We start from the raw sequence: 18,833 nt of genomic DNA, 5'->3' as shown, positions 1-18,833 counted from the left end.
CTACTACTACTACTTTACTTCTGCTACTTACTCAGAAGTCAGTTAACCTTTCTGGGCTTTAACTTTCTCATCCATAAAAAAAAACAACTGAGTTGGATTTATGTGATCTTTAAAGATAGTGCTCCAGAATTTATAAAACCTACAAGTTTGAGGTAAATTAGGTTTCAGAATTGTAAAGTAGCATTTGATTCTTGCCCTTCAAAATATTAGTAGTTTGGGAGCATTTCAGATCTTATCAGTTTGGTTCAAATAAACTCTTATAAAAACAATATTTGTAGTTTTATGTTAATTGGTTTTTTCTTTAAAAATGTTTGTATCTCATGTTCTATACTTTTATGGTTAATTTTCTTTTGTAACTTATCAGCACTCCTTCACGTGTTGCTAAAGGAGTTGTCGACCACACCAAAATGAGTCTACATGGTGCTAGTGGGGGACATGAGAGATCAAGAGATAGACGAAGGTCAAGTGACAGATCACGAGATTCATCTCATGAAAGAACAGAATCTCAACTCACTCCTTGTATTAGAAATGTTACTTCTCCAACACGACAGCACCATATTGGTAGGTACATCAACAAACCTTCGCAGCAGTTTTTTCAAGCATGCATTTACTGTTTTAAAGTAGTAATGACACTGAATTTGTGCCTAATACTTCAGAGTAAAATTAATTTCTTATTTTTATTCAGTTGCTTCTCTTTTAGCTTAGCTTGGTGCTTGCTGTGAAAAAACAACTTATTAAATGAAACTTAAAAGTGAGTTACTTTTAAGAATCTGGAACAGTTCTATAAAAGAAGTAATTTGAAAAGCCTTTATAATGGTGATATGTAGATTTAAACATTTTTCAAGTTGATTTTTATCTTATGAGATACATAACAGTGGTTTATTTTAAACTAATTTGTCAATTATTGTAATAATAAATACTATCAATAATAAATTTACTGTAAAAATCAATAACATCAGCAATAAATTTACTATCAACAATAGTCAATTACTGATAGGAATCCTTGGTTAATCATTCTGAAGAAAAGGAAGTGAAAGCTAGAATAGCCATCAAGGAGTAATTTATTTTGATTTTTGACAGTATTTTTAATAATAAAAATAGAAGATGAAAGGGAATGTGTGAAGTGTTTTGCTGTCTTGGCAACTAGCTCAGGTCTTTTTCTTCCTACACGTTACTGTAAATGAACGTTATTACCCCAGGTAAATGCATTGTGTGACTGACTATAATGTACTAGTCTGAAGCCGAGGTATGTAAGCAATGTGAACTTGCTGACTTTCATTTTCTCCTGGGGAAGGGGCTAAATTAAATACCTCAACTGACTATATGAGGTAGTTTATGATTGTTATGAATCAAAACCATTTATATTAGGGTCTAAATATGTATAGAAGTTGTCAATAACTAAGTAGGTCCTTAAAGTCAGACTAATACTGATAAGCCAGAAATCAATAGAAGTATAATAAGTAAGAGATTATAGTTTGTTATATGTGAAGTTCAGTATGTGGGAAGATAATAGGAGGATACAATAAATTATTTTATTACTTGACAAATTTTGCTTTTGGGATACTACCAGCATTGTGGAAACAGGCAATAAAAGCGAGGTGTCACAGTATCTCTGGAGATACTGCAAATCTAATTATATAATCAGTAAAGCTGTACAGAGTGTTCTAAGTAAGCCTGAGTCATGGAGGAATTTGGCAAAAGCTGATGAAACTGATGAGATGGAGGTACATTTTTAGGTCACCTTTAAAGCTTAGTGATCTAGCCTCTAAAGGAAACTTAATCATAAAGATCTTAGTTTTAATTTCCCCTTTGTAGAAAATTGGAACATCCAAAGAAAATGTTCTGAATTTTAATATTTGCTACCTATTAAAATTATAGATAATAATTTGATCCTATGAACTTTGTAGCAGTGCTTTATTCAACAAAAGTGAGAATGAAAAGAAAGTACTATTATCAGCTATGGAAGCCACTTAATTTGGTAGACATTAAGAGTCATTTGAAAAATAAGTACTTTTTGCTGTCCTTAGCGACGTTTTTTTCTTCCTTTGGGATCTTCCTTTTGTGAGTTAAATTGCTGGTTTTGAAATGCCCTTGTTAACACAGTGAGATTCAAAAGTTTGTACTTTGTGTTCTCAGAATAGTATTAATACTTTTAGTATTTAGGAGAGTTTAAATTGGTGTTCTGACTAATCTTTTACTAACTTTCAATACTTATTTGACTTGTAATTCTGTTCCTTGGGTTTCTATATATTTTTAAGTAGGGTGATAACATAAAATTTACCTTAATTTTGATCTTAGTCTGGATCAACATTAGTAAGCTATCCACCTTTTTAAAAGTCTACAAAGATTAATTATTTTAGAAAACATTTTGATGTTTTAGGTTTTATTCCTGGGAAACACATTAATATTTATGATATTCTGTGATATGTTATTTGAGATAAAAAAGCAGGAATGCTGTGATTTAAAACAACTTTTCTAAATCAAAATTTTAAAAAGATATATATGGCTCTTGCATTTTAAAAAGAAATTTGCATAACTTTGTTTAACATCTTTATTTCAGAACGAGAAAAAGATCACAGTTCCTCTCGTCCAAGCAGTCCTCGTCCTCAAAAAGCATCTCCCAATGGTTCCAGTAGTAGTGCTGGAAACAGCAGCAGAAACAGTAGTCAGTCAAGTTCAGATAGTAGCTGTAAGACACCTGGGGAGATGGTGTTTGTATATGAAAATGCAAAAGAAGGAGCTCGGAATGTAAGAACGTCAGAACGAGTGACACTAATAGTGGATAACACTAGATTTGTTGTAGACCCATCCATTTTTACTGCGCAGCCAAATACAATGTTGGGCAGGTTTGTATTATTGCAGTTCTTTGTATGATTAATTATAAAGCACTTTCACATCTTGTTTTATTTAAGTTTTTCATTTTTTCTTAATGGTAATTGTCTGTTGGAATGTAGTGTTCCTATTTTACAGATGAAAGAACTAAACTTTTGAAGATTAAATAACTTGTTCAAGTTTATACAGCTAGAAAGTGGTAGAGCCAGATCTTGAAATTGGTTTTATTTCTAACGATCTTTGTTGTACCAGTAGGAATAGCAAGTATATTAGTTAATGAAGAAAGGATACTTAAAGATCTCTATAGGCTGAAACCACAGATTGCATCTGACAATGTGAATTGAACAGTGATAATGTTTTCTTTACTTGGAGCTCCCAAAGTCCACCGTCAAATACAGCCGGTATCAGACTTGTTTAAAGGAATAAAACCCAACAGTTTGGTTAGCTGAAAAGTCAGCATGAGTTGTCAGTTTGATATAGATACTTAGAAAAAGGAATGCTATTAACAAATATCAGAGTTAGTAGAACGAAGGAGAGATTAATAGTCATCTTCTAATCTGTGCTCATTGAGAGTAATAGATTAATGTAAAGTTTGTAGTAATGGGAACTGCAATCCAAGAATGATACAGACAATATAGACTTGATTTTTCATCGTGTCAAAAATTAGGGTCAGATACCTTTTAACTGTAAAATCAGTATCTTTTTCTGTTCACTCTAATGTAAAGTGAACGTATGAAGTAGAAATTTACATGAAGTAAGAAAGTCCTTATGTTTTTTAGGTTACATATGAATAATTGTAACCTAAATACTCGTGGGATGCCCGTGTGTGTGTGTGTGTGTGTGTGTGTGTGTGTGTGTGTGTGTGTGTGTGATTTGTCAGTGTCCGAATACAAAATAAATGCTAGCATATGACACTGTATGTTTTGAGTAGATAAATATTTTCTTTTAACATTGGCTTTGCGTGTGTGAGGAAAAAAAATACTTGAACTATAGGTATTTATGTATTTTTAGTAGCACGGGGAAAGATTATTGATGGAAGCAATTAGGAGGATGACTTGATACTGTTAATACTTTATTTTTTACCTAAACTTTAAAGAAATACAATTACAAAGTAGGTATTTGATATTTTGCTTCAGCTGTTAGACTGTGTTTTCTTAAAAAATATATTTTGTGTCTGTGTATCAATATTGATCTGAAAATGAAAATTACAGCATTCACCTTTTGTAAAAGTTAAGGTGTTTTGAGAAAATTACATTACACTTGATTCATGTAAGACTCTTTTTTTGTATCAGTGAAGGCTTCTTTTCATGTCAGTTGACTAAAGTATATCTTTGGGGCTGTAAATTAATATACATGGGAAACTGTAGAAAGCAGCTGGCATTTTTCTGGAAACTGAAATAAAAATGCTTTGTTCTTTACAGGTTTCTGTGTTATAACAAAAGGGGAAATATTTAAATTGGGAAATTGTTGAGTAGAATACTCAGTCATATTTACTTTAGTAATAGTGGTATCAGATTCGGATGTTCTACATCCTTTTTTTTTTCATGTAGTTAAGTACAATTTAAGGACTATCATTTATTCAGTGATTTTTATCCTAATTTTTTTCTTGTTAGAATGTCCTGTCTTTTATTAAAAGATGGGAATAGCAGATGGTATATAATTCCCTAACTTATGAAAACATTTTCAACCCGGTGCTAGCCCCCCGACATTTGTTCTGAACTTTTGTGGTCAGTGAAATGCCCAAATTTGGAGGGGGTTCTGTTTCCTTTAAATCACAATTTAAACTTTTTCTTGGGAATAATGCATTATACTTTTTATTTTGAAGGATATATTTTACAAATTGCCTCTTTTCTAAATGGATACGGTTAGAGGACCAACAACATGACCTGAAAAAATATGTCCATTTGTATTTTTCTTATGTCAAAATTAATATATATTTTTTTTATTTAAACTTTTCATTCTCTTTTTCATTCCTCTCCATCATTTGATTGCTTGTTTTTCAATTCTAGAATGCAAGTGTAAGAATTTTAAGCAAGATTTCTTACATTTGTAGTTAAGATTGTGAAAAGTAAAACAACTAACCTGCTTTTACATCTTACTTTTACCTAGTTTAGATTACTGTAAGTGCTGTATTATAGCATTAACTTTGCAGTAAAGATGGCAGTTGTAAGGAAAAGGCACAAATAACATGGTTCCTTCTTGGTAAGATTAGCATAAAAGCCATTTTTCCCCTAGATTGATTGATTTTTTTTCGCCCCCCAAGGACAAGGGGCTGACAAGTTCTTTTTTTTTTTTTAAGATTTTTTTGGGGAAGGGGAACAGTGTTGGGGAATTGGGGGAGGGGAACAGTCAAGTTGTTGTCCTTCAATCTTAGTTGTGGAGGGTGCAGCTAGCTCAGCTCCAAGTCCCGTCGCCATCCGGCTGTGTCTGTGGCTCAGGGCAGCTCAGGTCAAGGTGCCGTGTTCAGTTTTAGTTGCGGAGGTGGGGGGGTAACCCACCATCCCATGCGGGAGTCGAACCGGCAACCTGTTTTTAGGAGTATATGTGCTCACCAGCTGAGCCATCCTGCCACTGTTAGCAGCTCGGGCACAGCTCACTGGCCCCTGTGGGAATCGAACCAGTGACCCTGTTGCTCCGAGTTCACGCTCTAACCAACTGAGCCACTCTGCCGTCCCCTGAAAAGTTCTTTAGCTTCTGAATTTTACCAGTTGATTTTGTTTGCTTATAGGGAATGTATGTTACTGTTCCTGCCCATCAAAAAAAGGAAATATTTTAAATATTCCTTTGTTTATTACCTTTACCAGAATAAATTTCTTATAAAAATTCTTGAACTAATTTAATGATATAACTTAATGCTTAAATTATAATTCCTTTTTAGTTTTGTGCATAAAATCAATTTTCTCTTTTGAGGAAATGTTCTACTTATTGATATATTTCTTAATTATTTGCTATTATAGGATGTTTGGATCTGGCAGAGAACATAACTTTACACGACCCAATGAGAAGGGAGAGTATGAGGTGGCAGAGGGAATTGGCTCCACTGTATTTCGAGCTATCCTGGTAAGTTCTTGTTTCTTATGTGTTTTGACTTAATCATATGACCCCTTCTTGGTAGGTACTGGAATTGAAATCAGAGTTCTATTTGGATATCTTTATGGAGGTATGCAGGATATTGTTTTTTTAAAAAAATACTATTTAATTCATTTTTATTTTAATACATAAAGATAATATGATATAAATGAATTTTATGACCTTTGGGAAGATAGGATAGGGGATGATTCATCTCTTAGGTCTGCATAAACAGTTCTTTTAAGGGTTTAATGTTAACATTTATGGAGTCATGTTACTCCTTCCTCCTTGTAATTCTCTTAAATAAAATAAGTTTATCATTTTTTGCTACCTGAGAATGAATGTAATGTAGCTACTTGAATTCTAGTATTTTATCGCACATAAACAGCAATATGGACATTTATGAACATTTAAAACTCATCTGAAATGTATTTGTTAGCGTGTTTGTTTTAAACCTTTATTTTTATTTTGAAGTTTGTAACCTTTTATTTTGAGGAATATTTAAATTAGTATTACAGAGTCCCTACTTATAATTTTAAATCAGAGATAAAGATTTGATTATAGTGTGTGACAGTTTATGCCATAGTCTGAAAATATGGATTTGTCAAACAGTTTTGGGGGAAGAGGGGAGGGAGAATCCTGTAGTTCAAGATAGGAAAAGTATAGTTGAACCTTGAACAACATGGGTTTGAACAGTGTGGATCTTCTTATTTGCAGATTTTTTTCAATAAATAATGTAGATGAACTTTCTTATCCTTGTGATTTTGTTAATACCATTTTCTTTTCTCTAGCTTACTTTATTGTAAGAATACAGTATATAATACATATAACATACAAAATATATTTGCATCAACTGTTTATGTTATCAGTAAGGTATCTTGTCAATAGTAAGCTATTGACGATTAAGGTTTTCGGGGGCAAAAGTTATACGCAGATTTTCGACTATACAGGGAGTTGGTACTCTTTAAGTTCGTTGTTGTTCAGGGGTCAACTGTAGTTGATCTTGATTGGGTTGTTAGTCCTCAGACAAGCACCCGATAATGACTTGTTTCCATTGATTCATCAGCTTTAGAAATTATGTCACTGTGACTGAACCTTGAGAAGCTTGAGCCAGAAAGTACTGTTAGAAAGTACTTCTTTCGGCTGCCCATACTTATTTTTGAATTCATACTTACATATGAATTAGCATGATGTAGTCGAGAGAAGAGATGCATAAATAATGGGGAGACCTAGGTTCTCATTTTATCTCTGCTATTAAATAATTCTATGACTTGGTGAGTCAGTGAACCTATTTGGGCATAAATTTTTCTTGTTAAATGAAATAGTTGTTAGGTGAACTGAGGTCCCATCTAACTTTAAAATACGCAATTCACAAATCTCAGAGCTCTACTATATTTGAAAATGCTACCAGCCCAACCTTAGTAATAAGTTTTGGCTACCTCATGCACCAGATGTTTTATGCATTCTTTGCCTTTCTTTTCTTTTTTTAGGATTACTATAAAACAGGAATAATCCGTTGTCCTGATGGCATATCTATTCCTGAACTGAGAGAAGCATGTGACTATCTCTGTATCTCTTTTGAATATAGTACTATTAAATGTAGAGATCTCAGTAAGTATGATGTTTTGTGTATGAATAGTTTGTAGAGTTATAATATCTTGGGATGAAAAGCCTGAAATAGTGTTATTTACCTACACATCAATATTTGTTTAATTACATTGTAAAACATTCTAGTACCATAAAGATTATTTATGGAAGTTTACAGACATGTTTATAAGCTCCTTGTGCAATTTTCCAAAAACCTCTTGTCAACTTTCATAATTTATTATTTTGATAGCCTTTCCCATATTTGCTCATCAACTGTTTCCTTTATGATTTGTTGCTAGTCTTTTATCTCCCAGCTTGGGATCCCTGGCTTTGGTAAAGTGTGGTGTTTGACTTCATTCCTTAGATCACATCAACCAAAAATTTATAATTTTTTTCTGTTTAACATGTAAGATAATATCCTAAGCTACTGTGGAAGATAGAAATAATTCTCAAAAATTTGTCATTAAAGATCTTAGATTGAATACCTAGCCCTCATTTATACAAAGGGTTAAGTGACTTCAATTAAGAACTTTAAAAATAGTCTCAGAGCAAGGTCTACAACTTAGGGACCCTAACTCTTTGATTGATATTTTCTTACCACCACCACCTCAGCATCCCACCATTTCACCATTATGCCATGCCTAAGAAAAAAAGGTGATATATACAGAAAAGTCCAAATAGTTTATGAGAATTATCAAATGTTGACTTGGTTATTAAGTGGTTGGGGAAGTTCAGATGAAGGAGAGGCTATTGTCAGCTAGAGAGTTTGGAGAAGAGTTCAGAGGAGACAGGTAGTAAACAAGGAATAGGAATGGTTTTACAAAAAGTAGAGTAGGGAGGTCATTCTAAGAGCTGAGATTTTTGGAGTAAAGTGGGGAGGATATACTTTGTAAATAACCTAATTGGAGCAAAGACTTTATATCAGAACCAGAAGGAGACAGGATAAGTAGGTGGGCCAGATTATAGAAGGTCTTTAATCCAAACGTGTGTTCTTACATTTTATTTTATATACAGTGGGAAGCCATTTTTAAAGTTTTCTATATGTGGTTATAACCTTGTGTTAGCTCCAGATATAAGGTTATCTTCATTACCTAAATTCATCACTGGCTTAGCAGAGAGTGATGTCATACCTTTTCAGAGATTGGTATATTGGAAACTGTGAGTGGGAAATTTTATTTAAATTTTTAAGGCACCTACTGTATACTTAAATATAACTATCCTTCATGCTTACTTATGATCTAACTGAAAATGAATGGCCTTATTAAGTCTGTCCCTAAGTACCATTTTATTTTTGCCAGACATTCTTTAAAGTTTCCATAAGAATATCAGTAGGTGGGACAAAGCAGTGGATGGTCCACCTCTGAGTCCATGTCTCTGTAAATGATATTTAAAAGTTTAAAGTCAAATAGTTGGATAACTGGAGCATATAACCGTAAACTTGAACAAAGTTGCTATTTTTTACATCTTAAAAAGTCTTTTTATTGAAACCATGAGCATTTATTATTTTAATTATAGATCCTTGACGTCAAGTTTAGTGTTTTTTAATTCATGGGACCATTTTTTTTTTTTTAAAGATTTTTATTGGAGAATTGGGGGGATGGGATCAGTGCTGGGGAATTGGGGGAAGGGGAACAGACAAGTTGCTGTCGTTTTGTTCTTCAATCTAGTTGTGGAGGACATTGCTTCACTGGCCCAAGTTGGCACCATCATTGTGCTCTTCCCGGGTGAAGCAGATCAGTCGCTGGCTTCTGGACGGCCGCTCACTGCGGCTGCTGGCCGCTCACGCTGGCTGCTGGCTGCTGGCTACACACGGTAACCCATGGCAACCCACTGCCACAGGGGCTGCAGCCTACGCCATCGCCGGCGACTCACGGCAGCCCAGCTCCAGGTTGAGCTGTTGTTCAGCATCTTAGCTGTGGAGGGCAGTGTCACTGGCCCTCATATGTGGGATCCGAACTGGGGCCCTCTGGCGTCCCAAGCCAGTTCTTAACCATCGTGCCACTTGGCCGGCCCCATGGGACCATTTTAATTGAACTTCATATAATTAGATGTTGAATTTTGGTGACTGTCAAATTTTAAAGAAACAATAGAATTTCTTACAGATGATGTGGATTTTAGTTCTGTAATCCTTTGGACACAGCTTACCTTGTCATCACTGTTAAGTTTCATTTATTTGTTATGGAATTATAGGTAAGAATTGTTATGTAAAATGGTTTTCCATATGTACTAGACTTCTGACTTTTAAATACTTAGTAATTGTTTCTAGATTACTTGTAATATGTTACTAAAAATTTAGAGATTCTCATAGACTTTATTAAAACAGAACTAATAGAATTTGAAGAGACAAAAATAGTCTCATAAAAATATAAAAGGATACTGTAGGTGTAGACTTGAGTCCAAAAATGAATTTTTTTTCCTGCAGATAAGTGCCTTTACTGAATATTGGAATGGCACTTTACACTAAAATGCCTAAGTTTGTCTCTTCATTTAATAAGAAGTCAAATAAGTACTAAATGTTTATTGAATAGAGAGTTGGGTTTCTTGGCAAGTTACTTAAAACCTTGTTTCTTAGTTTCCTTATCTTTAAAATAGAGACAATGATACTGATCTCCCAGGGTTGTTGTGAAAATTAAGTGAATAGTGCTTGACACACAGTGTGAAATAGAGTTTGCTAAAAAATAAGGTAGCAAAATTCGGAAATAAAAGTAAATTAAAAGAAAAATATTAAAGGGTCATACTGTACACGCTATTTTATATTTCTATATGGGAATATATTGTGAATAATTCCATTAGTAAATATTTTTAATAACAATTTGTTTAATGGTTACATAGTAATCAGTCATTTTCTGCATTTTTATTGAGCACTCACTTTATACTAAATATTAGGTATATAAAAGGCAACACTCATGATGCTTGTAGCATGGGGGGAAGACAGGGAAGTAAGTTGTATTATGATGTTAGAGGAAGAATAGGGTGCTAAATGAGCATATAGGAACTGTACCTCTGGTGTGGGGCTTGAGGAAGCTTTCTGGAGGAAAGGGAAGAGGAAGTATGTTCCAAGCTGAAGGAATGGTATGTTTGTAGGTAAGATGAGTAGAGGGACTGACTTCGCAAACATCTGTCAGAGAACTTACCAGCAAGTCAAGGAAATCTGTGGTAAGTAGTAGCTTCCCAAATAGGCTATAAATTTCTTCAGTGTACACATTCTTTTCCTGGGCAAGCACTGTAATCCAGAAGAGATCTTGAGAATGAGAGTTAAACTCAGGGATGAAGGCCTAGTGCTAAAAGAAATGAAAATAGTGTCCTTGGATAAAAGTGGTATGGAAAATGAAATTTAAAGTTTGAATAAAATACCAGTTCAGAAGGCCCAGGAAGAAAGGCACCATCCATGTGGGAGATAATGGGACTGCAACCAAAATCTGAAACATTGAATTTATATCCAAGCCTGTTGAGAAAGGGAGATGTGAGGCAGAGCGTGCCTGTGGAGGCACTGAAACAGAGACACTGAAATGATACACTTGTGTTTTCTGCCTCTATCTCCATCTCCCTCTCCATCTCCCACTCCATCTCTACCCCTATTTCTATCTTGCTCTATTTTCCACTTTATATCATTAAACCAGTTCGAACTTGAGGACAGGGATTATACCTTTTGAACTTTGTGTCCATAGTGCCTGCCACATAGCAAGGACTCAGTAACCATTTGTTGAATGAATAAATTATTTTATCATCTTATTCATTTTCTTGTTGCCATCTTCTCTAGTATTAGTTTTTCCCTCTCTGATCCTCAGGCTCAAACATACTCAACTCTAACCTATGTCTATTCTAGACATTCAAAAAAATTATTTAAAAATTTTTGAGCTTTTCCTTACAATTCTTTGAAGTTAATTTTTTAGAAGAATGAGCATAATTATTATACTGATTCCTACTCCAACTGCCCTGACTTTCCATTTATTCAGTTTTATTTTATGTCTTCTTTTATTCCTGCCCTGGTCTTAAGTTTATTCTTTGATATTTTGTATTTTTGTTACTGTTGCATGTAGAATATGTTTAAACTGGAAGTGTAGACTTGCCGTTAACTGAGATGGAGGAGACTTCATGGGAGCAGAAGTTTAGAAGCTTGCTTTTGGACATGTTATGTTTGAAATACCTATTAGACATCCAAGTGGAAAGGTTGAGTGGGACATTGGGTATACATGTCTAGAGTTCAGGAGAGAAATGTGAGCTAGATATTTATATGTGGAAGTCATCCATATGTAGATAGTATTTTAAAAAATATTTTTTTAAAGGACTGTTCACAGTGATCTATAACCTTTTTCATATAACAGTGCTTTGTGGATCAAGTTGGGGATTTGGAACTTTTAATCTAAGAATAGTACAGCCATGAAAGGTTTAAACTAGGAGGAGACACATAGTTGAATTTGGGTGCTATGGGGAAAATGAGTTACAGTAGTCCCCGCCCTTACCTGAAGGAGATACATTCCAATACCCCCCAGTGGATGCCTGGAACCGCAGATAGCGCCAAACCCTATATATGTATATACATTTTCTGTTCATGTTTTCCACCCACAGTGTAATGCCTTTTCCATCTTAGCTAAGCACTTACCATGCACTGTGGTTGTAACTTTTGCAGTTTGAGGTACAACAGCAAAATCAGCATGAATTTCTTTTTCCTTCTTCACAATTTCACAGATAAAAGATTGGTTTTTACCATAGATCTTAGCAACCTCAGCATATGATTTTTTTCTTAAGTCAAGACCTTTCACCTTTTCGCTTAAAGGAAACTCTTAGGACTTCTCGTTGGCCTATCTGAATTGCCAGCATCACTTCTCTTGTGCTTTGGGGCCCTTACTAAGTAGAATAAGGGTGACTTGAACACAAGCACTGTGATACTGTGACAGTTTACCTGATAACCTAGACAGCTACTGTGACTAATGGAAGGGTAGCGTATGCAGCGTGAATATGCTGGATAAAATGATTCACGTCCTGGGTGGGGCAGAGCTGATGAGAAATTTCATCACACTGCTCAGAACAGCACACAATTTAAAATGTATGAATTGTTTCTCTGGTATTTTCCATTTAATATTTTTGACCACAGTTGACTGCGGGTAACCAAAATCACAGAAAGCAAAACCACAGATAAGGGGGACTACTGTACAGAGGGGCAGAAGCCAGTGTTGGAGAAATTTTTTTTTTTTTTAAGATTTTTATTGGGGAATTGGGGGATGGGAACAGCGCTGGGGAATTGGGGGAAGGGGAACAGACAAGTTGCTGTCGTTTTGTTCTTCAGTCTGGTTGTGGAGGACGTTGCTTCACTGGCCCAAGTTGGCACCATCATCGTGCTCTTCCCAGGTGAGGCAGATCAGTCGCCGGCTTCTGGACGGCCGCTCACTGCGGCTGCTGGCCGCTCACGCTGGCTGCTGGCTGCTGGCTACACACGGTAGCCCATGGCAACCCACTGCCACAGGGGCTGCAGCCTACGCCGTTGCAGGTGACTCACGGCAGCCCAGCTCCAGGTTGAGCTGTTGTTCAGCATCTTAGCTGTGGAGGGCAGTGTCACTGGCCCTCATATGTGGGATCCGAACCGGGGTCCTCTGGCGTCCCAAGCCAGCTCTTAATCATCGCGCTACTCGGCCCGCCCAAGGGGAAATTTAATTAGAAGATTTTACCATAGTTTGGGTGAAAATTGATGACTTGCACTGTGTTGGGGGCAATGAGGATGGCCTGTGTTCTATTTATTGCTATTTAAAAACCATTCCAAACTTAGTAGCATAAAGTATGATCATTTTTATTCTATGGGTCAAGAGTTCAGACAGGGTACAACAGCGGTGGCTTATTTCTTCACAATATCTGAAGCCTCATTTTGTGAAGAATTGAAGGGCTGAGGTGACTCATAAGGCTGGAGGCTTCTGCACTGACATGTTGCTGCCTGGACTGGGATGATGCAAAGGCTGGGATCAGCTATGACTGTCAAACAGAGGACGTGTGTGTGGCCTCTTTCTGTGGCTTAGGCTTCCCCGAGTCTGGAGATTCCTCCAGAGAGGAAGCATTTTGAGACCAAGGCAGAACTGCAAGTCATGCACCATCACCTCTGCCGTGCTCCCCTGGTTTCAAGCAAGTCAGTATGACCAGCCTGGATAAAAAGGAAGGAGAATTAGACTCCAGCTCTTGGCAAGATGTGACGATCACATTGCAGAAAAGCACGTGGCATAAGAGATTTTGCAGCTATCTTTGGAAAATAGCATCTTCTGGAGAAAGAAATGACATAATCCAAGATGTATTTAAGAGGTGGACTTGATAGCATTTGGGAATTGATTGAATTACGAGATGAAAGAGGAACCAAGGATTGATTTATTTATTCTACAAATATTTAAGTGCCTATTAATGCCCAGCACTCTTGAGATGATACTGAGAACTTTAGTGGATAGTGATGCTATTTACTGATTTAGAAAACACTGCAGAGAGAGGCAGAGATGATTAAATTCAATTTTTCGAGGTGCCTATGAGGTGGCATACAGATGGAGATTTCCGGAAGGCAGTTGAATATAATGCATCTGGAATACAGAAGGTAGAATTAGTAGAATAAATTTGGGAATGGTCAACATAAAGTGAGAGAAGAAAAGAACTTAAAATCGTCCTGAGAAATATCAATATTTAATGAACAGCTAGAGAAGAAAGAGTTGGTAAAGGTGACCAGAGAAAAACAGTCAGGAAGGAGAAAGAAAACCAGGCAAATTGGCATAGAGATTCTTAGAAATGAGACCATTTTAAGGAGGAGGGAGTGGTCCCTGAGAGAGATTCAACCGAGAAGTCAAATCAGATTGGGATCAGAATATGCAATGTCTTTAACAATCTAAAGGTCATTTGGAGACCATAGCGAGAGTAGTTTTGAAGAGTAGAGTAGTGAGTGTGGAAGCCCTAATTGGTTCAGAAATTAGGGCAAAGAGAACGTGTTTGAAACATCTAGTGGTTTGGCCATAAATGGAATTGTTAAAAAAAAAAAAAGGAAGTAGCCTGCCTAGAGAGAGACATAACTAGATAATAACATAGATTGTTAATTATTTAATCATTTTATTATAATTACGTGTTATTGATAGTTATTATATAATTACACAACATGTTGTAGGGGGAAAGACACTCTCCTTTGGGAGACTACAGATTTGAGTTCTAGTGCCCACTAGTTCCCACTAGTTCCTGAGATGGTAGGGCTATAGGTAGCAGATGGGATATTGCCACTGAAAGAAGAATAAAAGAAAAACCATTAGGTCAATGCAGGTGAGTTTGTGGCTGTGTATTTGGGACGTTGAAGTTGTTCATTATGCCTGTACTTAAGGAAGGTGACGTGAAGTGTATCTTTTACCTCTCGCAATTCTAGAGTCAGCTCTGTGTAACTCCTGTACCTTGCTGTGTTTGGCTTGGCCTTTTGCCTTCCTTATCCCAAGCCAGTTGACCCTTCTCATCTCACCCCTCTGTCTACACTGAAATATTAGTGCTATTTGTGAATAATTTTCTGAGAAAGAAAACACGTGGGAGATGTACTGTGGGAGCTATTTTAGTTCATATGGATAATCTGAAAAATGTCCTTAATATCCACTTCAAAATATAATTGTGTGTACTGATGGAAGACAAGATGATTAGTAAAAAATGCCCTGGACTAGGGATGGTGGGGCGGGGGGTGGGGGGCGAATTTAGTTCTGATTTTGTAGATTAGTTTTGTAATCTTAGGCAGATTGCATCATGATGTGTAAAATGACGGGGCGTATTGTTGGATGTCTTTATTGGCCCTTTTTGCTGTAAAATTCTGTAGTTCTGTAAGAACTCTTCCTAGGAAAAGTTTTGTTGACTAGAGAATAACCACTCCATTGCCCATAGGGGCCCAAAGTAAATGCTGAACTAATCCCATATTTTGTTTGTGTGTTGCTTCTGCTCTTCTTTTACTTTTCAGTCACCCAAAAAAATCAAGATATTTTTGTGGGTTTCATTTCAGGTGCCCTAATGCATGAGTTATCAAATGATGGTGCTCGTCGACAGTTTGAGTTTTACCTGGAGGAAATGATCCTGCCTCTCATGGTGGCGAGTGCCCAGAGTGGGGAACGAGAATGCCACATAGTGGTGCTTACGGACGATGATGTCGTGGACTGGGATGAAGAGTACCCGCCGCAGATGGGAGAGGAGTACTCACAGAGTGCGTTGTGGCATGTTTTCTCTCTTGAGTCATCCCCAATTCTCTATTTTTTATACTATTGATCAAAGGACAGTTTTTATAAAGAAAGTACATTGAATTCTCAACTATACCAGGAGTCAGCAAACCATGACCTCGGGTCAAATCCAGCCTATTGCCTGTTTTTATAAGTGAGGTTTTATGTATTGTCTATGGCTGCTTTTGTGCTACCATGGCAGAGTTGAGTAGTTGCAACAGAGACCGCATGGCTCGCAAAGCCCGAAGTATTGACCATCTGGCCCTGTAAAGAAAAAGCGTGCCCGCCTCTGACATGCACAGAGATGATTTGCTCTTTGTTGAGTCTCTGGATCTTGATGTATTTTTTTCTTTGCATTTGGAAGCATCCTAGAGAAGCAGATCCTGGAGTAGTAGATTATACTGAATAAACTGTTTTTGTTTTTGTTTTTTCAGATGAATTTTTATCTGTATATAAAATGAGAACCTTTGACTCATTGATTTCAAAGGTGACTTTAATTTCTAAGATGTTCTTTTTTAAGTGTCATGTGTGTCTTTGGAGGATACAGTGACCCTTCAGCGAGCTTTGTAGAACTATAGTTAGATATCTCTGACCAAAACAGCGTATCTTGAGCAGCAGTGACCAACTTTTTTCTTAACTACACTTCCAAATTTTTTCTAATTAGAGCCTTCTGATTTTTTTTTGTTAGAAAATGTATCTTACATTGTTTGTTGTGATTAACCCAATATAGTATTTTTAAACCATTTCATAGATTGAGAAGATAGAGTTGAAAGAATGATTTGAAGAAATAGGTAAAATAGGCTAGCATCTTATTCTGTAATCTAGTCCGCGTTGACTCGGTAAGGATTAAGATTTAAGTGAAAAGTTCAGGAATATAGAAAGTGGTTTTTCATGGTTTTTCCATTTTACTTACCCTTTTCTAAAAACAAAATAAAGATTCCAAGTGGTATTCTTTTTGACTTCTAAAGGTTTTCAGAGTATTTTAACGAATTATGGTAGTACTTTTCAGAATTTACATTGAGACATTTTCTTTGCATGATGTACTGAAATGAGTGTTGTGATTCTTCTGTGGACAGTTGTAGTAACAGACACTTCTGTTGCTATTTCCTCATTCCTAGGCTCTTTGCTGACAATGGCTATAATAATATATGGAATAAAAAGTTGAAAAAACACAGGAAAAAATGAAAGGTTACCAAAAATTCAGAGAAATGTATTACATTGTTTTGTGTCAAGAGAGAGAATGAACAAATTTGTAATTTGTAATTTAGTTTTCAAAAAGTTTGACTCGAGAGATTAGAGCCAATCGTAGAACACAGAAATGAGATTATAGTGATATAGGAATTATAATACACCTGGCTTTTCAATTGTTAGCTTTCCATTTCAGTGTTTTTTTGGTTTTATTTTATTTTATTTTATTATCTTAAGCTTCAAAGCTTAAAAAGACTGAAAACATTTTTACTTAATTTGTCTAAATGTTTCATTTTGTGCCAAGATGTTCCAACCTAAAAAAGAGGAGACAGAGATTGCCTCTTCAGGCTGATTTTCCTAAATGCGACATTATGACACCATCCATTCTGATGTCAAAAAAATATTTATCTTAAAATATCAGTAATCTTATTAAAGATGTAGTTAATAATCACAAATTTACCCCATGAGTAGCATCTGTATACGTATTTTCCTTTTATTGGCTCTTAAACCAGCATGTTTGGTTTGTGAGTGTGTTTTTCTTTTTTTGAAAAAACCTTTGCAGTTCACCTTTTAAGGGAGATAACTCCACCTGAAAGAGAGAAGGCGAGGAAGGCCCATCAGTCTAACTCCCTGAAGTTCCCAGCACATTTCGAAGACTCAACATGTTGTCAGTGGAATGTCTGTCCTTTGCAAAGCCAGTTTGCTCTAAACAGACTAACCTAGGCAGAACATGCTCGAATCTGCCATTTTAACATTAGTATTAAATGGGGCTGTTCGCCTGAATGGAAAACAGTTTGTGGGGAGGGTCTTTGCCTTTTTGGGGAGTTATTAATAGTTGCTCAATCCATGAAATGTAAGATGTATCCATCTTGTACTCTCCGACAAGGCATTTTTTCCCTCTCCAGACAAGGCCTTGTAGGCATCACAACAAAGCCCTTTACTTTGCCTGCTTGATAATGATGTGATCCTGATATCTTCCTTTGGTTCTCTTATCGAAGAAATTGGGGCAGATCCTATTCCAAAAAGTTTGTATATGATATATCTTTCAGAAGGAGATTCTTCCTATGGATTGGGTTACCTGATTGGTTATTAAAGCTTTTCCTGTTTCAACTGAAGTAGACATTTGCTTATACATTAACTGTACTGAATTGTCCTGTCATGTCGGCTAGTCATCCTTTGGCATTACTGCATCCACTATTTGGGCTTTTTAGGGTTGTCAGGCCCCTTTGATGATCAAGATAAATTTTTTTGTCTCCAAATACTTTGATTTTAATAAGAAAATATTTTTGTCTTTTTGTTTCCAGTTATTTATAGCACAAAATTATATAGATTTTTCAAGTACATTGAAAACAGAGATGTGGCCAAATCCGTTTTGAAGGAGCGGGGTCTTAAGAAGATTAGACTGGGAATAGAAGGTAAGACATTTTCATTGTTTTCTGTTAATTTTTCAAAAACAAGGTTAAAAAATTGGATCTCATTTAGAATATAGTTTGAATACTTGAGAAAAACTCAAACAATTATTGAATGATCATGCAGTAGACCTATAAATAACAAAACTCAGCTTCCTTTATTTGAGAAGACCATTAGAAGTTTTGATTCCATAAGATTCCCTGGCGATATGAGAGATACGAATTTATCTTCTGTAGCTCACCCTAATGTATTTTTGATTGAGCCCATATATTTTTTAGATTACTTTTTACTTTATGATTTAAATGAATTTTTCCAGATGCCGTGTCAGATGCTTCTATTATTTTAAAGTGTCCTTACTAAAAATACTTTTCTTGGCACGACATGGAATAGTGTAAAGAGTAAAAGTTCTGGAGCCAGATTTCTTGTGTGACTTAATAGCTGTATGACCTTGGCCAAGGCACTTGACCTCTCTGTGCCTCAGTTTCCTCATCTAAAATGGGGTATTAATGAATACTTTATAGGGCTATTGTGAGGACAGAATGAGTGGATACA

At 35.9% G+C, this 18,833-nt stretch overlaps 1 protein-coding gene across 8 annotated transcripts in view; it reads left to right on the top strand.

Annotated features, from left to right (window-relative positions):
* The window catches only part of BTBD10 (BTB domain containing 10), a 69,766-nt gene that overhangs the window by 47,624 nt on the left and 3,309 nt on the right, over window positions 1-18,833 (top strand). For 6 of the 8 annotated variants that reach the window (XM_019652844.1, XM_019652842.1, XM_019652843.1 and 3 more), the window contains 6 exons: window positions 365-561; window positions 2,561-2,846; window positions 5,790-5,892; window positions 7,392-7,512; window positions 15,473-15,670; window positions 18,176-18,286. In XM_019652844.1, coding sequence (XP_019508389.1) covers window positions 408-561; window positions 2,561-2,846; window positions 5,790-5,892; window positions 7,392-7,512; window positions 15,473-15,670; window positions 18,176-18,286 — 973 coding nt within the window. In that variant the 5' untranslated portion in view covers window positions 365-407. The remainder of the gene's footprint in view (window positions 1-364; window positions 562-2,560; window positions 2,847-5,789; window positions 5,893-7,391; window positions 7,513-15,472; window positions 15,671-18,175; window positions 18,287-18,833) is intronic. The other 2 variants (XM_019652849.1, XM_019652846.1) reach the window with 1 other exon arrangement.

This window comes from Hipposideros armiger, unplaced genomic scaffold (genome assembly GCF_001890085.2).
Source record: "Hipposideros armiger isolate ML-2016 unplaced genomic scaffold, ASM189008v1 scaffold_188, whole genome shotgun sequence".
NCBI classification, from domain to species: domain Eukaryota; kingdom Metazoa; phylum Chordata; class Mammalia; order Chiroptera; family Hipposideridae; genus Hipposideros; species Hipposideros armiger.
The sequence above is the reverse complement of the archived record's forward strand: the minus strand, read 5'-3'. Positions and strand labels throughout refer to the sequence as shown.